Source organism: Entelurus aequoreus, linkage group LG11 (genome assembly GCF_033978785.1).
Source record: "Entelurus aequoreus isolate RoL-2023_Sb linkage group LG11, RoL_Eaeq_v1.1, whole genome shotgun sequence".
Lineage (NCBI taxonomy): Eukaryota > Metazoa > Chordata > Actinopteri > Syngnathiformes > Syngnathidae > Entelurus > Entelurus aequoreus.
In genome coordinates this window covers 21,655,550-21,678,513 of record NC_084741.1, presented here as the reverse complement: position 1 = coordinate 21,678,513, position 22,964 = coordinate 21,655,550, and the positions used below count along the sequence as shown (strand labels likewise).

At 36.4% G+C, this 22,964-nt stretch overlaps 1 protein-coding gene across 8 annotated transcripts in view; it reads left to right on the top strand.

The window, feature by feature from the left end:
• Positions 1-22,964, top strand: part of ica1 (islet cell autoantigen 1) — a 46,141-nt gene that overhangs the window by 4,930 nt on the left and 18,247 nt on the right. For 6 of the 8 annotated variants that reach the window (XM_062062691.1, XM_062062689.1, XM_062062690.1 and 3 more), the window contains exons 2-7: positions 9,363-9,447; positions 11,787-11,815; positions 11,891-12,062; positions 17,263-17,335; positions 17,401-17,524; positions 17,603-17,801. In XM_062062691.1, coding sequence (XP_061918675.1) covers positions 9,409-9,447; positions 11,787-11,815; positions 11,891-12,062; positions 17,263-17,335; positions 17,401-17,524; positions 17,603-17,801 — 636 coding nt within the window. In that variant the 5' untranslated portion in view covers positions 9,363-9,408. Of the gene's footprint in view, positions 1-9,362; positions 9,473-11,786; positions 11,816-11,890; positions 12,063-17,262; positions 17,336-17,400; positions 17,525-17,602; positions 17,802-22,964 lie in introns of all 8 variants that reach the window. The other 2 variants (XM_062062687.1, XM_062062686.1) reach the window with 2 other exon arrangements.

Below are 22,964 nucleotides of genomic sequence, written 5' to 3'. Positions count from 1 at the left end.
GACTTTGTGCAGCGTGTCCGACCGGGTGATGCCTTTAAAGCCTGCCTCCGCGCGCAGCCAAAGAGCAAGGGGTTCTATCGCAATAGCAAACAGTAATGGAGACAACGGGCAACCTTGTCTAGTGCCTCTTTTAAGAAAAATTGGGGCGGATAGTGTATTATTTGTACGTACCGAAGCTACTGGGGACGAGTACAAAAGTTTAACCCAGAGAATAAAATCCTCATTAAAACCAAACCGATCCATCACTTCAAATAGATACTCCCATTCAACCCTGTCAAAGGCTTTCTCCGCATCGAGGGATACTACCACCTCCGGGGTCGAGGGGTTTGGCGAATGGATAATGTTTAGGAGGCGCCGAGTGTTGTGTGAGGATTGCCGGCCTAGCATAAAACCTGTTTGATCCAACGAGATGATAGAAGGCATCACCCTTTGGAGCCGGAGAGCGAGAACCTTGGATAGAATTTTTAGATCTACATTTAAGAGCGAAATTGGTCTATAGCTGCTGCAAAGCAGGGGGTCTTTTTCTTTTTTTAGGATGAGAGAAATGGTGGCCCTCGATAAGGTTTCTGGGAGGCGATGCTGCAGAAAAGCTTCATTATACATGTCTCTTAGAGCCGGAGCAAGAACACTGGAGAAAGTTTTGTAATATTCTGCACTAAAGCCATCCGGGCCGGGTGATTTATTGCTCTGTAATGATTTGATGGCTTCCGTAATCTCAATGACACTAATGGGCTGGCCCAGGCCCCTCGCAGCCCCACATTCTATCTGGGGGAATGTTTTATCGCTAAACAGTTCATCTGAGGAAGGGGGGCAGTCTGAGGTATATAATGTTGTATAAAATGCAGCAAATGTTTCATTAATCTTAGCTGGATCAGTGTGTAGTTCTCCTGTGTTAGAGCGAATAGACGTGATTAGTCTCGAAGATGCTTCCTCCCTGACCCGGTGGGCTAAGAGCCTGCCAGCTTTTTCCCCAGATTCAAAAACTCGTTGTCTGGATTTGAGCAGTTGTAATTTCGCTCTATTGACAGACATAAGGTCAAAGTCAGTTTGTAGGCGAAGGCGTTCTTTATATAGTGTCGGGTCTGGGTTTGAAGCGTATTTATCGTCAAGATCCTTAATCTTGCGGAGCAGCTCAGTGATTTGAATGGTCTCTGTCTTATTTAGGTTTGAAACAAAAGATATAAGTTGACCTCTAATATAGGCTTTAGATGCCTCCCATAGTATACCTCTTCTGATTTCTGGTGAGTCGTTCAGTTCGAAAAAACACTTAATTTGATCTTGTAGGAAATTCTTATAACGGTCTTCTGCTAATAAGGCTGAGTTGAATCGCCATTGTTTAAGGGGTCTAGGTTGAGTGTCCATATTGATGTCTACTGAGGTGGGGGCATGATCCGAGATTACAATACTATGGTAATTACATGTTTTGGTTTTGGAAAGTAGTCTATTGTCGAGAAGAAAGAAGTCTATCCGAGTGTAAGTGTGATGTACATGGGAGAAATAGGAAAATTGTTTAATTGTAGGGGAGGCATGTCTCCATGGGTCTGTAAGACCTAACTGTTTAGCGAAAGTATCAAGTGTTTTAGCTGAATTAGATAAGGGAGCCAGTTTGTTAGATGATCGATCCAGTACAGGATCCTGTACCAGGTTAAAGTCCCCGCCCATAATGATAAAATGGTTTCCAATGTTCGGAAATGATGTAAACAATTTAGTCACATAAGAACTGTCATCCCAGTTGGGTCCATAAACGCTAGCGAGTATGACTGGGGTGCCTTGCAGCTTTCCGGACACAATAATATAACGACCAGCCGGGTCTGCTACAATTTGATTGAGTTCGAACGAAATATTTTTACGAATAAGGATAGCTGTGCCCCTGGCCCTTTCGTTGAATTTTGAATGGAAAATATGGCTGATCCAGCCTCTTTTAAGTCGTGAAATCTCTCTGTTGCGAAGGTGGGTCTCCTGAATGAAAAATATATCTCCTTTGAGGTGTTGCAAATGGGTCAAGACCCTCCCTATTTTAGTGGCGCTCCCCACTCCCCTCACATTGCATGAAACAAATCTAAGTGTATTACTGGCGCTTGTCATACCTCACCATGTCCAACTAGGAGAGCAGAACGGGCTGATGCATGATAACTGGAAACTGCAGAGAGTACTGGTAAGAGGGGGGCATGAAACAGAAGCGTGAGAGGAAGGAATGAGGAGATAAACAAACCCATAAAAACACATACATATAGAAAACACAACAGACTCACACACGTACTCGCAGACACAACAACATACAACAATGCCAGGTGGGTTAAACCTGGGAACCACCTACAGGGCCATCGTCCCAGGACCTGAGAACCCCATTGTCGAAACTGAACCTTAAGTGTCCTTTTCACAGCAGTGCGCTGTCCTCGCGCCTGCGTGGACGTATCCATATCGGCTTCCAGTTTTTTCCACCTCCCGAGAACAATACATTGGCTCCAACTGAGTCAGAACATTTTAAAGTGCATCACAACTGCAATACATTCCCTCAGGAAACATAGTACCCAGTACTAAGATAACTTCAGAAAGCGAGAAAAATAAATTATAAAAGTGTAAACAACTCAAAAAACATATAGTAACCTAAAGTACAAGTGGTGCCATGTACATATACATATATACACACACCTATATACATATGTATACACACATACACACACACCCACGCATGAACGTGCATACCATCATGGGTGTGTGGGTAAGGAATAACAGTAACCAACCAAGAGATAAGTAGGTCAGCAGTTAGGTCAAATACCAACAGAAAAAGTTAACCACAGTGTAGAAATATATATCTATTAGAACATGTTAAATAAATGTAAAGGGGAGACCAAATAATTTGCGTGTCGATGTAGCAAAATAAAACATAACTACCAATATTGCGGGTTGTTTAAACAATGATGATAATTGTATATTAACCAGGTTAGCTCTAGAATGTCAGTATAATATATTAGCTGAAAGGTTAAACAAAGAGTGAATGAAAGTGGATCCAATGAGTGACCACCCAGATGTAATATTCACGGTCAGGCCTGGAGTTGGCGATATGTTAGGATGGTTAACCGTGATAAAGCAGGCGATGATTGTTAAGGTTGGTGCCGGCAGTGTGGGCTCCAGACATGGCTGCAGTTAGCCAAGCTAGCGCCGTCCCGTCATGCACTGTGGGGTAGTCACATCGTATCAAACAAAGTTTCAATAAAGTCATACCAACTGAGATTACTCTTTTGCATGTTCTTGGCTGCGTTGATTGTGGGATTTGACGAAATCTTGGGCGTCTTTGAGAGATGAGAGTCGTCGTCTCTTTCCACCCTCGGTTGAAACCATTAGCTTGGCCGGATAGTGGAGTGCTGGTTTGAGGCCCAGATTGTAGAGATCCCTCATGACGTCCCGGTACACGGCCCGCTGTTCCAGTATTTCAGGGCAGTAGTCTTCAAAGATGTGTATCGGTGAGTCCTTGTACTTTAGTTTGCCCCTGCGTTTCCGAGCTTCCCGCACCACCAGCTCCCTCGTCTGGAATCGGTGGAAGCATATCACGATAGCACGCGGTCTCTCACCGGGGCCTGGCTTTGCTGTTAGCGAGCGGTGGGCACGGTCCAGCTCCGGGGTCGACGACAGCGTGTGTTCACCCAAGACTTCGACCAGCAGTTGAGAGAAGAACGTTGTTGGGTTTGGACCTTCGATGTTTTCGGGTACGCCGACAATTTTTATGTTGTTCCGACGACTTCTGCTCTCCAAGTCTATTAGCTTAGCTTTTAGCCTTGCGTTCTCCTCGGTTACGAATGTTAGCTTGGTGTTCATAGCCAGCATATCCTGGCTGGTCGTGTCGGCAAACAGTTCTAGTGAGGAGAGACGCTTCTGGTTTTCCAGAAGTGTGGTCTGAAAACAGTCCAGCGTGTTGTTGAGTTTGGAAAAGGCGGAGTTAAACTCCGACGAGAGAGAAGTAGTTAGCGTAGCCATGATGGTACTTGCCGCTAGATCCTCCTTCCTTTGCTCCTCCTTTTTGGCTCTGTTAGACATTTTCTCATTTAGCGCGAAAAGGTATTAGTACTATTAAAACGTTAGTAGCAGTTACTGCATTCAGTCGAGCTATACAGAATGGTAGGAATGAAATTTGCGGGAGCGTGAAAAAAGTGCGACTACTCCATCTTGTCGCCAACCGGAAGTCCCGTCAAACCATTTTTTTAATTTGTTCATTTCTTCTGTTATTATTTGTATTATCTTCTGTGTGTTCTCTCCTGAACAGAAAGCAGTTGTCCCTGCGGCACACCACAGGATATATCTAGCCGTGTTGATATATTTTCACCCATCTTCACATATTGCTTCCTGTTGGTTAAATAGCTTCTTACCCAGTTCAATACCAAACCTCTGATGCCATATCGTTCTAATTTTTGTATTAAAATATCATGATTAATTGTGTCAAATGCTTTTGTTAAGTCCATGAATACTGCTGCCGCACATTCTTTACCATCTATTGCATTGGTAATTTCCTCTGTTATTTTAATTAATGCTATTGATGTTGAGATATTTGCTCGAAATTCATATTGGTTCTCCACGAGCGTCCCACTTTTGTTAATAAATAAATCTAATCGACTATTGAATAATTTTTCCATGTTTTTGGAGAATTGTGGAAGTAATGAAACTGGTCTGTAGTTAATGAACTGGTGTACGTCTCCATTCTTATAGATTGGTACGACTTTTGCAATTTTCATTTTGTCTGGGAATTTTCCGGTTAAAAATGATACATTGGTGATATATGTCAGAGGTTCTGAAATGTATTTTATAACCTTTTTTATTGTTACCATATCTATTCCATGACAGTCGGTTGAAGTTTTGGATTTACAATTTTGATTATTTCTTCTTTTGTTACACTTTTAAGAAACATGGAATTGGGATTTCTGTCTATGAGCTCACTCAAGTCCTCAACTGACCCATCATCTGCATTTGGAATTATTTGATCCAGATTTGTTCCGATATTAACAAAATGTTTACATCTCACATCTGTGGTTTACAACTATGGCTTTACACATTGCTATATATATATATATATATATATATTGCATTCTACTTTAGTTCCTTTATTGAGTTTAGTTTAATTGTACTATTTTTGTACTGTTGTTGTACTTGTTTTGATTATTATTTATTTTTTTGTTTGTAATTGTTGAACATTATAAATAAAGGGTTATATATATTTAAAAAAATAAAATAAAATAAAAATAACTAAAAAAAAATTTAAATTAAAAAAGTAAAATAAAAAAATTAATTTAAAAAAAAAAAATATATATATATATATATATACATATATATATGTATATATATATAACAAATCTGGTATTAAGTATAGTATTAACTTATATATTTGTCTTACATAATATCGTTTTGTTCTATTTTAAAATTGTTGCTGCTTTTTGTACAATGTACTTTGTTGAGAATTTTTTTTTTTTTTTAGAGATTTCTCCAATTCTTATAGTGATTTTTTCTGTAATAAAAACGATCAGGAGATCGCAAAAAGCCGCTGCCTGACTAGGGCTCAGAAAATCTGCAGAGACTCCTTCCTCCCCCACCAAGGACTGTTTTCACTGCTGGACTCTAGAAAGAGGTTCCGCAGCCTCCGTAGCAGAACCTCCAGGTTCTGTAACAGCTTCTTCCCTCAGGCCGTAAGACTCTCGAACGCATCATAATAATCCCCTCAATTCCCCCCGAAAATGGATTAACTCGCTGGAATATAAAGACAATATAACATACATCCATAAATGTGGATGCATATGCAAAAGTCCAATATATTTATCTGTACAGTAACCTATTTATTTATTTATATCTGCACCTTGTTTTTTTATCCTGCACTACCATGAGCTAGTGCAACACATTTTTTTTCTTATCTGTACTGTAAAGTTCAAATTTGAATGACAATAAAAAGGAAGTCTAAGTCTAAGATTGAAAACAAACTAACAAAAAAATCTGTGATTTACAACCTTCCTAGCTTTAGCACTTTAACTTACATAGCAAATCTATTATGTGGAATGTAAATATGTTTTTTTTTAAAGACACAACATTTCAAGAGATACAACCTTATATCCCAGGGGTCAGCAACGCGCGGCTCTCGAGCCGTATGCGGCTCTTTAGCAACGCCCTAGTGGCTCCTTGGAGCTTTTTCAAAAATGGAAAAATATGGGGGAAAAATGTATTTGTTGTTTTAATAATGTTTCTGTAGGAGGACGAACATAACACAAACATTCCTAATTGTTAAAAAGCCCACTGTTTAATATGTTTGTGTTTATGCTTCACTGATGACAGTATTTGGACAGCGCCGCTTTGTCCTACTAATTTTGGCGGTCCTTGAACTCACCGTAGTTGGTTTACGTGGACAACTTTCTCCGACGCTGCCACAGAAAGACGTGTTTAATGCCACTCCTTCTTTGTCTCATTTCGTCCACTAAACGTTTTATGCTGTGCGTGAATGCACAAAGGTGAGCTTTGTGGGTGTTACTGACTGGCGTGGAGTGCTAATAATCCATGCTAACATGCTATTTAGGCTAGCTGTATGTACATATTGCATCATTATACCTTGTTTGTAGGTATATTTGAGTTAATTTAATTTCCTTTACCTATGTCCTCTGTGTATTTAATTTATATTTGCATGTCTCATGACACATTATCTGTATGGAATATTGGTTGCATTTCTGATTGTGAGCCATGTTGTTCCAGACGACAGCAAACGTTACACAGCTTGCAAAGATTGTAATAAATCCATTAGAAGAAGACAGCCTGTCCTTTCCTTTAACTTGGACCCACACATCTATACCTTTGGCAGTTTTAAGCCAGTAATTTCCTGGTGTTATGTCACCCTCTGAGACACTTACATCATGTGTTGCCTTCATTATAACACTTACATAAGACTTGTAACTTTTTGCGGCTCCAGACAGATTAGTTTTTTGTATTTTTGGTCCAATATGGCTCTTTCAACATGTTGGGTTGCCGACCTCTGTTATATCCAATTATTGTCTCTGCTGTTGCTGTAAAATTAGCAATTGTCATGTCCCTACGGAACACCAGGGGGCACTAGTGCACCGACACGTACACTATTAACCTACGTCGAAGAGCTGTGTTTACATCCCATATCCGTGGTTTACAACCACAATATTCATGACAAATGTGTGCTTTGTTTTAAAGATGTGCTATTTCGATACACACAGTATGAGATAATGTTTTATCTTTGCAACCTCATTATACTATTGGCTAACTTTTATATTCACAAATATAAGTTCCTCAATACCCGACCTGTTTTTTTGTAACCTGACTCTCGCCAGATCCTTGTAGTTCGCTGAGCTCCACACAAGGATCTGGGATCGAGGGCAATGCAAACTCCTTCAAGATAGCAAAAAATAACGAACCAATTAGGATCGCCGGGCGGGATTTCATGGATGTGACGTAGCGCCGAAGCGACAGTTTGATTCAAACAACAATGGTATCGAATATTAATTATTTTTATTTATTAATTAATTATTTTCGCTTTGTCGTTATCCAATATGTCGGCTGTTCTGTTTTGGATTTCCCAGCGTTGCTCTCATCAGCGTCACGGGTTGATTTGGATGTGAGTGGTTGAAGTAGCACATCATTGAAGATAACGGACAAGTGGTTTATCCAATCATATACAATTTTTTTTTTTACAAGGCCCCGCCTTCTGAAATACATCTCCTATTGAGAAGTCCCAGATCCTTGTGTGGAGCTCAGCGAACTACAAGTATCTGGCGAGAGTCAGGTTATGTTTTTTGTGCCTTGAAAAAAGAATTGGAACTTTACTTTAAAACGCTTTCTACCTCTAACAACCAAAAAGCTGTGATGCTGTGCTTCAAATTTGTGTTATTTCCGGAACTTGTGTGAGCTTATGACTTTACATACATTGCTACATATATATATTTTGCATCCTACTTTAGTTGCTTTATTGAGTTTACAACCCCCTGGCGCTGTTTGGTCCTGTTTCTGTACTTGTTTTGATTATAATTATTTATTTGCTTGTATGTAAATTTTGCATATTATAAATAAAGGTTTATAAAAATAAAATAATAAAAGAAGAACAAAAATAGGTGGTTTACAACCTTCCCAGCTTTAGCCAAAAATAAATAAAAAATCTTCCTAGCTTTAGCACTTTAACTTTCATAGCACATTTATTATGCGGAATGTAAACATGTTTTGTTTTTTTTAAATACACATATACGATACCGATATCAACCGATACCTATATATACAGTTGTGGAATTAACACATTATTATGCGTAATTTGGACAACCAGGTATGGTGAAGGTAAGGTCCTTTTTTTTTTAAATTAATAAAATAAAATAAGATAAATAGATTAAAAACATTTTCTTGAATAAAAAGGAAAGTAAAATAATATAAAAACAGTTACAGCAATTAATGAAAATTAGTAAAATTAACTGTTAAAGGTTAGTACTATTAGTGGACCAGCAGCACGCACAATTATGTGTGCTTACGGACTGTATCCCTTGCAGACTGTATTGATATATAATGTAGGAACCAGAATATTAATAACAGAAGGAAACAACCCTTTTGTGTGAATGAGTGTTAATGAGTGTAAATGGGGAAGGAAGGTTTTTTGGGTTGGTGTACTAATTGTAAGTGCATCTTGTGTTTTTTATGTTGATTTAATAAAAAATAATAAAAATTTAAAAAACGATACCGATAATAAAAAAGACCATACCGATAATTTCCGATATTACATTTTAAGGCATTTATCGGCCGATATTATCGAACATCTCTACTAACTACCTAAATGGGGGAGGGTTTTGTTTGGGTTGGTGCACTAATTGTAAGTGTATCTTGTGTTTTTTTTTTATGTTGATTTAATAAATAAATTTTAAAAAACCCGATACCGATAATAAAAAACCGATACCGATCATTTCCGATATTACATTTTAAAGCATTTATCGGCCAATAATATCGGCCTGTCGATGTTATCGGACATCTCTATTTACAACCTATCTATTTACAAACGTATGTATTATGTGTGATAAAAACAATAATTTTTTTAGTATACAATGTTGAAACAGAAACGTCCCTATAACCAATGTTATCTCAGCTGTTTGTGTAAAAAGTAGCATTGTCCTTGTTCTTCCGGAACACCAGGGGGCGCTAGTGCACCCACTTACCGACACGTACAACGTTAACCTCCGTAGAAGAGCAGAGCTGTGTTTACATCCTGTTCATTAATAATGTCAAATTTCGCACGTACAGTAATGTTATGTCAAGTTTCTTATTAGTTACTAGTAAACCATTTAGTGTTCACATGTGGACAATATAATGTTTTTAAGTTTGTGTCTGCTCTTTGTCAGCACGCCTAAAGGAGACATTTGACTACAAAATTCACGCCTTCTGGACATGTTCTGTTTTCTTGGGAACAGGTGGATTAACTACTGGGTGAGAGTCAAGCAAATATTCTGTTGTAAGTCAAAACCTTTTATTTTGCTCAGTGAAAAGGTAACATTTTACAAACCATTCAATACAATCGAGTTATTTTTTTCAGCCCAAAGTGTAGAAGTTCTGAAATATATAATCACGCAGTACTTCCTGTTGTAGGTGCGCCTTAGAGCCAGGAGGGGGCAGGATTGTACACGTGGTGTTGTCGAGTGTTACATTATTACTTTCAATTCTTTCGTTGCTTGACATGTTTATCCACGGGGGTTAATTTTATGTTTTTATTGTGAAAGTTTCTTTTGACACTGGATTTTCGTCACAGAATTTTTGCGTCCAAATTTTGTAAATTGATTTTTTTATTTATTATGTTGACAATGTAATTGAATATAAATGTGCAAGCAAAATCCATCCATCCTTCAAAATGTGTGTTAATTAATTCAGTTTGTCAAAACAGCGTTTGAAAATCATTGTATATATATATATTTTTTATTTTTTTTTAAATATATATATATATATATATATATTATTAAAAAAAACATGTATATTTTTTTACACTGGAGTTTTTCACTTAATTTTATACACGTACATTTTGTAAACATAACTTTTTTACATCAAATTATGCTAACAATACCATTAAATATACATCTGTGAGCAAAGTGTTTGTGTTTAAAAATTAAGTTTGTTAAAATAGTGTTAAAAATCAGCGTAAAAAAATAACTGTATAGTGTAAAATAATCAATGCAGAAAAATGTGCCACGAAAGCTTTTTTTTACACTGAATTTATTTCACTGATTTTTTTTTGCGTTGAAATTTTGTGAAATGAATTTTTTAACATCAAATTATGCTGAAAATATATTTTAATGAATATAATTTTGTAAGTAAAATGTCTGTGTTTGTTCAGTTTGTCCAAATAGTGTTTACAAAATCAGCGTAAAGAAATCATTGTATAAAAATTCTGTGTAAAAAAGAAAAATGTGTTACAGAAGTTTTTTACACTTACTCTGTCACTGAATTTTTTTGGGTTAAAATTTTGTAAACTGAATTTTTTACATCAAATTATCCTGACAATTTCACATTTCATTGAATATAATTTTGTAAGTTAAAAATTATATTTGTTAAAATACAATGTTTAAAAATTCAGTTTAAAAAATTATTGTAATTCATTACGAAAAAAATTGTTACATTACAGTGTTGATAATTCAGTTTAATTTATTTTATATGTATTTATTTATTTTAATTTATTTTCTATATATATATATATATATATAGTTTTGTTTTGGGCGGGAAAAGGAAAATGTGATATTTAATTACAATACTGTAACATTATAATGTATCTACCATGAAAAACTTATTAAAGAAATGTTTTTTAAAAAAAATGGAATGTAAAAAATCAGTGCAGACAAATTTGTTACAAAAGCTTTTTTTTTTTTTTTTTTTTTTACACTTAATTTGTCACTGAAGTTTTTTGGGTTTAAATTTTGTGACCTGAATTTTCCTACATTCAATTTTGCTGACAATTTCATTGAATAACAATTTGTAAACAAAATGTGTGTTTTAAAATTAAGTTTAATGATTTTATTTGTATTTATTCATACTATTGTTGGGGGGGAAATGAAACATTTGATATTTAATTACAATACTGTAACTTTTATCTACCATGAAAAACTTAGTAAACAAATGTGAAAAAAAATAAAGTAAAAAATCAAAATAGAAAAATTCAGTGCAGACAAATTTGTTACAAAAGCTTTTTTTTAATACTGAATTTATGTTACCAACTTTTTTGCATGTTTTTGTATTTTTAATCAATTTTAAATAATACAATTATTAAATTATTAATAATTAAATAAATACATTTTTTTTACATCAAAATGTTATGAAAATTTCATTGATGACAAATGTGTGAGCGTGTCTGTGTGTGTGTGTTGCATGTTGCATTGCTTCAAAACTCAAGGCTAATTTTCGGTAAATTAAGACTGAAGCAATCGATGGTGTCGCAGAAGCAGCCAATGAGGTGCTTTCTCTTAAAGTACCGGAAGAGAGTGTTGAGGTTTTTTTACACTAAATTTAAAACACTATTTTAAACAATCTGAATTTTTAAACACACATTTTGCTCACAAATTTGTATTCAATGAAATTATCAGCTTAATTTGATGTAAAAAAAATAAAAAATTCAGTTCACAAAATACAAACACAAAAAACTTCAGTTACAAAAATTCAGTGTCCAAAAAGCTTTCGTAATAAAGACTTTTATGGACCTCCACATATCTCTCACAATGCGTAATCTAAGACGTAATACAGAAGTATGCAAAGAAAAACTGTACAAAGTCTGACTCTTCTTACAGGTCATCTCGAAGATGGAGGGAGGAAACTTGTGAGTCCACACATAAGATGCAGCAACAACTTGAAATGTGACGTGATGATAAAACTAATAGTTGTGTGTCCCTAGCGGCTACTCCCGAGACCCGCTGGACCGCCTCATCCTGGACCGGGACTCGTCCGTGGTGAGCAAGTTCCAGCAGAGGTACTGGAAGACCAAGCAGACGCTCATCAGGGTGACTGGGAAGAAGGAGGATGAGTGCGTGGTGGCGTCGGACGCTGACTTGGATGGCAAACTGCAGGTAGGCTTTGCTTTTAAGCTGCGTCATATTTATTATTCACTACGTCTCATTAGCCAGCACTCAGAGGAGCTCTTGTGTCTTATAGGTGTGGCTAATGTCTGCTTTTAAGTTAGAGATCAACCCATATGTTTTTTCATTTACCCATTATTAGTAGTCAAGGAGGCCAATAACCCATATTTGGAGCTGATATTTGCAGTAAAATATACTAAAGACTATAAAAATGGGACCCATTACCTCCCTGCCTGGGTTGGAATTGGGGGTTAAATCACCAAAAATGATTCCTGGGCGCGGCCACTGCTGCTGCTCACTGCTCCCCTCACCTCCCAGGGGGTGATCAAGGGGGATGTGTCAAATGCAGATAATAATTTCGCCACACCTAGTGTGTGTGTGACAATCATTGGTACTTTAACTTTAACTTAAGTTATTCAAACATCAGCTGGACAAAGCTTTTAGTTGTTTTGCAATACCATTGATTAGAAAACGTCAAAAAAGTAGCGACATAATGTTTTGTACGGCGCTAACAGGTCTGTCAATCTTTGGCCGTCAATTGACTCGATTCTTGTGCGTAACGATTCAGTTCTGAATCGATTCTCAATTCAAATGATTTTCGATTCAAAATCAATACTTTTTTAATAACGTTGGGTGCCAGTTTTATGATTACTGCATTCCTCCATAAATTAGATAAACAGCTCTGATCAATTTCTATATGACTTAAAATAAAACTGGTTTTGTTGAATAATGCAACAAGAGACGTCTCTTTTCTAAAGTAAATCTGTACAGCAGACATGATCATATGATTTGATTTGTTACAAAAAAAAAATATTTTTTTTACAATTATATGTCACTGATTTTTTTGCATTTGTATTTGCAAACTATAATAATAAAACATATTTTCGATTTTTTTGAATTCATTAAAATTTGTTACAAATAAGAATCGCAATTCATTCGAAAATCTTTTTTTTACACCCGTGGGCACTAATTTAGTAGCAAAAAACAAACACCTTCATTACGTGTGTCTAAGGAACATCCATATTTGCATTTCAAAATATAGAAAATCTCCTGGGAAAAATGATAAAAATATGGGTTTTCTTTACTTCACCATAACTCGCCATCTACAAAACCCAAAACCAGTGAAGTACGCACGTTAAGTAATTCGTAAATAAAAACAGAATACAATGATTTGCAAATCCTTTTCAACTTAAGATAAGACAAGATATTTAATGTTCCAACTGAGAAACTTAATTTTTTTTTGCAAATAATCATTAACTTAGAATTTAATGGCTGCAACACATTGCAAAAAAGTTGGCACAGGGGCATTTTTACCACTGTGTTACATGGCCTTTCCTTTTAACAACACTCAGTAAACGTTTGGGAACTGAGGAGACCAATTTTTTGAACTTTTCAGGTGGAATTCTTTCCCATTCTTGCTTGATGTACAGCTTAAGTTGTTCAACAGTCCGGGGGTCTCCGTTGTGGTATTTTAGGCTTCATAATGCGCCACACATTTTCAATGGGAGACAGGTCTGGAATACAGGCAGGCCAGTCTAGTACCCGCACTATTTTACTATAAAGCCACGCTGTTGTAGCACGTGGCTTGGCATTGTCTTGCTGAAATAAGCAGGGGCGTCCATGATAACGTTGCTTGGATGGCAACATATGTAGCTCCAAAACCTGTATTCAGCATTAATGGTGCCTTCACAGATGTGTAAGTTACCCATGCTTTGGGCACTAATACATCCCCATACAATCACAGATGCTGGCTTTTCAACTTTGCGCCTACAACAATCCGGATGGTTATTTTTGTCTTTGTTCCGGAGGCCACGAAGTCCACAGTTTCCAAAAACAATTTGAAATGTGGATTAACCCCTTAACCCTAACCACAGAACACTTTTCCACTTTGTATCAGTTAATCTTAGATGAGCTCGGGCCCAGTGAAGCCAGCAGTGTTTCTGGGTGTTGTTGATAAATGGCTTTCGCTTTGCATAGTAGTTTTAACTTGCACTTACAGATGTAGCGACCAACTGTAGTTTCTGACAGTGGTTTTCTGAAGTGTTCCTGAGCCCATGTGGTGATATCCTTTACACACTGATGTCACTTTTTGATGCAGTACCGCTTGAGGGATCAAAGGTCCGTAATATCATCGCTTACGTGCAGTGATTTCTCCAGATTCTCTGAACCTTTTGATGATATTACAGACCGTAGATGGTGAAATCCCTAAATTCCTTGCAATAGCTGGTTGAGAAATGTTGTTCTAAAACTGTTGGACAATTTGCTCACGCATTTGTTCACAAAGTGGTGACCCTCGCCCCATCCTTGTTTGTGAATGACTGAGCATTTCATGGAAGCTGCTTTTATACCCAACCAAGGCACCCACCTGTTCCCAATTAGCCTGTTCACCTGTGGTATGTTCCAAATAAGGGTTTGATAAGCATTTTTCAACTTTCTCAGTCTTTTTTGCCACTTGTGCTAGCTTTTTTGAAACATGTTGCAGGCATCAAATTCCAAATGAGCTAATATTTGCAAAAAAGAACAAAGTTCTCCTGTTCAAACATTAAATATCTTGTCTTTGCAGTCTATTCAATTGAATATAAATTGAAAAAGATTTGCAAATCATTGTATTCTGCTTTTATTTACCATTTACACAATGTGCCAACTTCACTGGTTTTGGGTTTTGTACTTTATTTTATAACATTTTATAGCAGTTTATGTATTTATTACATTGTAAGGTTTCCTCCTGAGGAACCCTGAAATATTGCCAACATGTAGATCAAATATTTCTGGGCTCCTTCACGTAGATTATAGTTATATTACATTTTTCAAGCTGGCTGACATCATGTCTTCCTGGATGTTGCAGAAAGTATGAGAATGTGTCAACTGCTGCCTCCTCTTCTTTACTTCTATAATTAAGTTACGCAAAGTTAGTATTTTTGGCAGAGACATCTTGTTCAAAATGGAATATTTGATGTGAAGTAATTGGAGCCTTTAATAGGAGAATAATTCATGACAACATGGCTTTTGATTCATTATTTTTTTAAACAATGACAGTTTAAATAAATCAGACTATATAGGTCTCGGGGATCCAAAAGGCCATCATTCAAAAAAGTGTAGAAAAAATAAGTGATATATTAATTAATTAATTAATTAATATATTATATATTATTTTTACTTTCAATGCTTGAAACTCCATATCAACTTCAGATCTATCTGTCGATTATAAGTTATTATGTTGTGAGCAATGACAGTTTTAAAGTTAAAGAAAAACAGCCTTGTGTTATTTTTGTCGAAATTGCAACATTTTCTTGTTTCATTTGACCAGTTTTCTCTTTTTTTTCCACATTTTACGTATTTTTTTGTTCTTGTAATAGTATTTGTAAAATGTTTCGCGGGCCTTATTTACACAATCAAATAATGTATTTTCGACTATAGAGCGCACTGGTATATAAGCCGCACCCACTAAATTTGTAGATAAAAAATATATATATATACTAGCCGCACCGGATTATAAGCTGCAGATAAATATGTTGTGAAATGAGTTATTTAAACAGAAATATTTTGTAAATGTTTATTTAGATACCTTAATTGTTTCCTAACAGTGTATGTAACACAGCAGTAAAACGGCTGATCAAACAAAACAGAAGTCATCGTCATGGACGCATAACCTGCGCAAACTAGCTCTCCGATGATGACGTTTTGGTGAATTCACTGAGGACTTTGTGAAATTGAAACAATACAAAAATAATGCGGTTGTAAGTTAATAATACGTTTGTATTATTAACTTACAACCGCATTATTTTTATAGTGAAAAAGAAGAATCTTATCGACTACGGCCTCGTCACGGACTACAGTGGCGGACTTGCGCAATTTTTCAGGACTTATGCAGCTCTCAAATACACATCAGCAGGTACCAGAAGGTAAGAAAAGTTGGTTTTGCATAATATTGTGAAACAAAACGCAAGATAATATGACACTTGTAAAAGTGTTAGCATATTAGCTAATGCTAATGCTGACAATGATTACATTATGATAACACATACAAATGTGCATGAAAACTTACAAGCGTTGCTTGGAGTGATGAATTAAGAATCCATTCGAGTAAAAACGCTATGGGCGTCTAGGAGACGGTGGAAAGCTTTAAAAAGAAGGGCACTGCAGCACGTGCCATGAGTCAACTCGTCCAAAAGATGGCCCAATGGCTTTTTTAAAACCAATTGGGCGCAGAAAAATCTATAAATGAGCTGCATCATTTTATTAGTTGCAGGAAAAAAGTAGCGTCTTATCGTCCCGAGTAGAGATGTCCGATAATGGCTTTTTTGCCGATATTCAGATATTGTCCAACTCTTAATTACCGATTCCGATATCAACCGATACCGATATATACAGTCGTGGAATTAAGAAATTATTATGCCTAATTTTGTTGTGATGCCCCGCTGGATGCATTAAACAATGTAACAAGGTTTTCCAAAATAAATCAACTCAAGCTATGGAAAAAAATGCCAACATGGCACTGCCATATTTATTATTGAAGTCACAATTTTTATCACGCCTCAAAACAGCAGCTTGGAATTTGGGACATGCTCTCCCTGAGAGAGCATGAGGAGGTTGAGGTGGTGGGTAGGTGTAGCAGGGGGGTGTATATTGTAGCGTCCCGGAAGAGTTAGTGCTGCAAGGGGTTCTGGGTATTTGTTCTGTTGTGTTTATGTTGTGTTACGGTGCGGATGTTCTCCCGAAATGTGTTTGTCATTCTTGTTTGGTGTGGGTTCACAGTGTGGCGCATATTTGTAACAGTGTTAAAGTTGTTTATACGTCCACCTTCAGTGTGACCTGTATGGCTGTTGACCAAGTATGCATTGCATTCACTTGTGTGTGTGTGTGACAAGCCGTAGATATTATGTGATTGGTCAGGCACGCAAAGGCAGTGCCTTTAAGGTTTATTGGCGCTCTGTACTTCTCCCTATGTACAGCGTCGTTTTAAAAAGTCATACATTTTCCTTTTTGAAACAGATACTGATAATTTCCGATATTACATTTTAAAGCATTTATCGGACGATAATATCGGCAGTCCGATATTATCGGACATCTCTAGTCCTGAGTTTAAGGTAACTGCGGGCCGCACTGTGGACAGGCCTGTTCTAGGTCTTTCTGAATGTGACGCACACACATTCCAACTTTAAATTGGAACGTTTTCTGTGCGGTTCTTCAGGTGTTCCACTCCATTCAGAGGACTTGCATGGAGCTGCTAAAAGTCATCGAGCAGTACCAGAGGAGGCTCTGCTGTAAGAACCATCTCCGACTGACCTCTATCCAGACCGTTCAATCTGACGACTGAAGCGCTCTGCAGTTCTTTCCCAGGAGGAGAGCGAGCTGGGCCGGTTCCTGCGGTCCCAGGGTTCCCAGGACAGAAGCAGGGCCGGGAAGATCATGCAGGCCACAGGCAAAGCTCTCTGCTTCTCCTCGCAGCAGAGGTGAGCCAGTGGTGGTCAGCAGCTGCAGAAGAAGAAGAAGAAAAGGTCGTCTTCTCATGTTGTCACTGCGCCGCACAGGCTGGTCCTGAGGAAGCCTCTGTGCCGCCTGTACCAAGAAGTGGAGACCTTCCGCTTCAGAGCCATCTCCGACACCTGGCTGACGGTCAACCGCATGGAGCAGACCAGGACCGAGTACCGCGGCGCGCTCCTGTGGATGAAGGACGTCTCCCAGGAGCTGGACCCGGACACGCACAAGCAGATGGAGAAGTTCCGTAAGGTCAGTGGGAGTGAGAGAGGTTCCTGTAGAACACAGGTGTCAAACTCCACCTGGCCTGGAAAGAATACTCATAAAGTACAGGCCAAAAGTTGGGCACACCTTCTCCTCATTCAATGCGTTTTCTTTATTTTCATGACTATTTACATTGTAGATTGTCACTGAAGGCATCACAACTATGAATGAACACATGTGGAGTTATGTACTTAACAAAAAAATGTGAAATAACTGGAAACATGTTTTATATTCTAGTTCACTGGTTCTTAACCTGGGTTCGATCGAACCCTAAGGGTTCGGGGAGTCGGCCTCAGGGGTTCGGCCGAGGTCAAAACACATCGTGTAAATACAAACTTCTCCTTATCTGCGTATTACGGATACGGCAACAGCTGACTGGTTTGCAGGTGTGTAATTTGTTGTGAGTTTATGCACTGTGTTGGTTTTGTTCTTTGAACATTAAAACATTAACGAGATTGTTGCGTTCAAATGTCTATTAAGTACATCAATAGTAAAAATGTTGCGTTCAAGTGTTTACCAAGTAAAACATAAACGAGAGTGTTGCGTTCAAATGTCTACTAAGTACATCAATAGTAAGAATGTTGTGTTCAAGTGTTTACCAAGTAAAATAATAGTGGGAGTGTTGCGTTCAAATGTCTATTAAGTACATCAATAGTAAAAATGTTGCGTTCAAGTGTTTACCGAGTAAAACATAAACGAGAGTGTTGCGTTCAAATGTCTACTAAGTACATCAATAGTAAGAATGTTGTGTTCAAGTGTTTACTAAGTAAAATAATAGTGGGAGTGTTGCGTTCAAATGTCTATTAAGTACAATTATTATTATTATTATTATTATTATTATTATTATTATTATTAAGTGTGTTCAAATGTTTACCGAGTAAAACATAAACGAGAGTGTTGCGTTCAAATGTCTACTAAGTAGATCAATAGTAAGAATGTTGCGTTCAAGTGTTTACCAAGTAAAACATAAACGAGAGTGTTGCGTTCAAATGTCTACTAAGTACATCAAGAGTAAGGATGGTGTGTTCAAGTGTTTACCAAGTAAAATAATAGTGGGAGTGTTGCGTTCAAATGTCTACTAAGTACATCAATAGTAAGAATGTTGTGTTCAAGTGTTTACCAAGTAAAATAATAGTGGGAGTGTTGCATTCAAATGTCTATTAAGTACATCAAAAGTAAAAATGTTGCGTTCAAGTGTTTACCAAGTAAAACATAAACGAGAGTGTTGCGTTCAAATGTCTACTAAGTACATCAATAGTAAGGATGGTGTGTTCAAGTGTTTACCAAGGAAAATAATAGTGTTGCATTTAAGTGTCTACTAAGTACATTAAAAGTAAGAATGTTGTGTTCAAATGTTTACCGAGTAAAACATAAACGAGAGTGTTGCGTTCAAATGTCTACTAAGTAGATCAATAGTAAGAATGTTGCGTTCAAGTGTTTACCAAGTAAAACATAAACGAGAGTGTTGCGTTCAAATGTCTACTAAGTACATCAAGAGTAAGGATGGTGTGTTCAAGTGTTTACCAAGTAAAATAATAGTGGGAGTGTTGCGTTCAAATGTCTATTAAGTAGATCAATAGTAAGAATGTTGCGTTCAAGTGTTTACCAAGTAAAACAAACAGGAGTGTTGCGTTCAAATGTCTACTAAGTACATCAATAGTAAGAATGTTGCGTTCAAGTGTTTACCAAGTAAAACATTAACGAGATTGTTGCGTTCAAATGTCTATTAAGTACATCAAGAGTAAGGATGGTGTGTTCAATGGTTTACCAAGTAAAACATAAACAGGAGTGTTGCCTTCAAATGTCTACTAAGTACATCAATAGTAAGAATGTTGTGTTCAAGTGTTTACCAAGTAAAATAATAGTGGGAGTGTTGCGTTCAAATGTCTACTAAGTACATCAATAGTAAGGATGGTGTGTTCAAGTGTTTACCAAGGAAAATAATAGTGTTGCATTTAAATGTTTACTAAATACATTAAAAATAAGAACGTTGTGTTCAAATGTTTACCAAGTAAAACATAAACGAGAGTGTTGCGTTCAAATGTCTACTAAGTAGATCAATAGTAGGAATGTTGCGTTCAAGTGTTTACCAAGTAAAACATAAACGAGAGTGTTGCGTTCAAATGTGTACTAAGTACATCAATAGTAAGAATGTTGTGTTCAAGTGTTTACCAAGTAAAATAATAGTGGGAGTGTTGCGTTGAAATGTCTATTAAGTACATCAAGAGTAAGGATGGTGTGTTCAAGTGTTTACCAAGTAAAACATAAACAGGAGTGTTGCGTTCAAATGTCTACTACGTACATCAATAGTAAGAATGTTGCGTTCAAGTGTTTACCAAGTAAAACATTAATGAGATTGTTGCGTTCAAATGTCTATTAAGTACATCAAGAGTAAGGATGGTTTGTTCAAGTGTTTACCAAGTAAAACATAAACAGGAGTGTTGCCTTCAAATGTCTACTAAGTACATCAATAGTAAGAATGTTGTGTTCAAGTGTTTACCAAGTAAAATAATAGTGGGAGTGTTGCGTTCAAATGTCTACTAAGTACATCAATAGTAAGGATGGTGTGTTCTAGTGTTTACCAAGGAAAACAATAGTGTTGCATTTAAATGTCTACTAAGTACATTAAAAGTAAGAATGTTGTGTTCAAGTGTTTACCAAGTAAAACATAAACGAGATTGTTGCGTTCAAATGTCTACTAAGTAGATCAATAGTAAGAATGTTGCGTTCAAGTGTTTACCAAGTAAAACATTAACGAGATTGTTGCGTTCAAATGTCTATTAAGTACATCAATAGTAAGAATGTTGTGTTCAAGTGTTTACCAAGTAAAATAATAGTGGGAGTGTTGCGTTCAAATGTCTATTAAGTACATCAATAGTAAGGATGGTGTGTTGAAGTGTTTACCTAATAAAATAATAGTGTTGCATACAAATGTCTACTAAGTACATTAAAAGTAAGAATGTTGTATTCAAGTGTTTACCAAGTAAAACATTAACGAGATTGTTGCGTTCAAATGTCTATTAAGTACATCAAGAGTAAGTATGGTGTGTTCAAGTGTTTACCAAGTAAAACATAAACGAGATTGTTGCGTTCAAATGTCTACTAAGTAGATCAATAGTAAGAATGTTGCGTTCAAGTGTTTACCAAGTAAAACACCAAGTAAGGATGGTGTGTTCAAGTGTTCACCAAGTAAAACATAAACAGGAGTGTTGTGTTCAAATGTCTACTAAGTACATCAATAGTAAGAATGTTGTGTTCAAGTGTTTACCAAGTAAAACATAAACAGGAATGTTGCGTTCAAATGTCTACTGAGTACATCAATAGTAAGAATGTTGTGTTCAAGTGTTTACCAAGTAAAATAATAGTAGTAATGTTGCGTTCAAGTGTTTACCAAGTAAAACATAAACGAGAGTGTTGCGTTCAAATGTGTACTAAGTACATCAATAGTAAGAATGTTGTGTTCAAGTGTTTACCAAGTAAAATAATAGTGGGAGTGTTGCGTTGAAATGTCTATTAAGTACATCAAGAGTAATGATGGTGTGTTCAAGTGTTTACCAAGTAAAACATAAACAGGAGTGTTGCGTTCAAATGTCTACTACGTACATCAATAGTAAGAATGTTGCGTTCAAGTGTTTACCAAGTAAAACATTAATGCGATTGTTGCGTTCAAATGTCTATTAAGTACATCAAGAGTAAGGATGGTGTGTTCAAGTGTTTACCAAGTAAAACATAAACAGGAGTGTTGCCTTCAAATGTCTACTAAGTACATCAATAGTAAGGATGGTGTGTTCAAGTGTTTACCAAGGAAAACAATAGTGTTGCATTTAAATGTCTACTAAGTACATTAAAAGTAAGAATGTTGTGTTCAAATGTTTACCAAGTAAAACATAAACAGGAGTGTTGCGTTCAAATGTCTACTAAGTACATCAATAGTAAGAATGTTGTGTTCAAGTGTTTACCAAGTAAAATAATAGTGGGAGTGTTGCGTTCAAATGTCTACTAAGTACATCAATAGTAAGAATGTTGTGTTCAAGTGTTTACCAAGTAAAATAATAGTGGGAGTGTTGCATTTAAATGTCTACTAAGTACATTAAAAGTAAGAATGTTGTGTTCAAGTGTTTACCAAGTAAAACATAAACGAGATTGTTGCGTTCAAATGTCTACTAAGTAGATCAATAGTAAGAATGTTGCGTTCAAGTGTTTACCAAGTAAAACATTAACGAGATTGTTGCGTTCAAATGTCTATTAAGTACATCAATAGTAAGAATGTTGTGTTCAAGTGTTTACCAAGTAAAATAATAGTGGGAGTGTTGCATTCAAATGTCTATTAAGTACATCAATAGTAAGGATGGTGTGTTCAAGTGTTTACCAAGTAAAATAATAGTGTTGCATACAAATGTCTACTAAGTACATTAAAAGTAAGAATGTTGTATTCAAGTGTTTACCAAGTAAAACATTAACGAGATTGTTGCGTTCAAATGTCTATTAAGTACATCAAGAGTAAGTATGGTGTGTTCAAGTGTTTACCAAGTAAAACATAAACGAGATTGTTGCGTTCAAATGTCTACTAAGTAGATCAATAGTAAGAATGTTGCGTTCAAGTGTTTACCAAGTAAAACACCAAGTAAGGATGGTGTGTTCAAGTGTTCACCAAGTAAAACATAAACAGGAGTGTTGTGTTCAAATGTCTACTAAGTACATCAATAGTAAGAATGTTGTGTTCAAGTGTTTACCAAGTAAAACATAAACAGGAATGTTGCGTTCAAATGTCTACTGAGTACATCAATAGTAAGAATGTTGTGTTCAAGTGTTTACCAAGTAAAATAATAGTAGTAATGTTGCGTTCAAGTGTTTACCAAGTAAAACATAAACGAGAGTGTTGCGTTCAAATGTGTACTAAGTACATCAATAGTAAGAATGTTGTGTTCAAGTGTTTACCAAGTAAAATAATAGTGGGAGTGTTGCGTTGAAATGTCTATTAAGTACATCAAGAGTAATGATGGTGTGTTCAAGTGTTTACCAAGTAAAACATAAACAGGAGTGTTGCGTTCAAATGTCTACTACGTACATCAATAGTAAGAATGTTGCGTTCAAGTGTTTACCAAGTAAAACATTAATGCGATTGTTGCGTTCAAATGTCTATTAAGTACA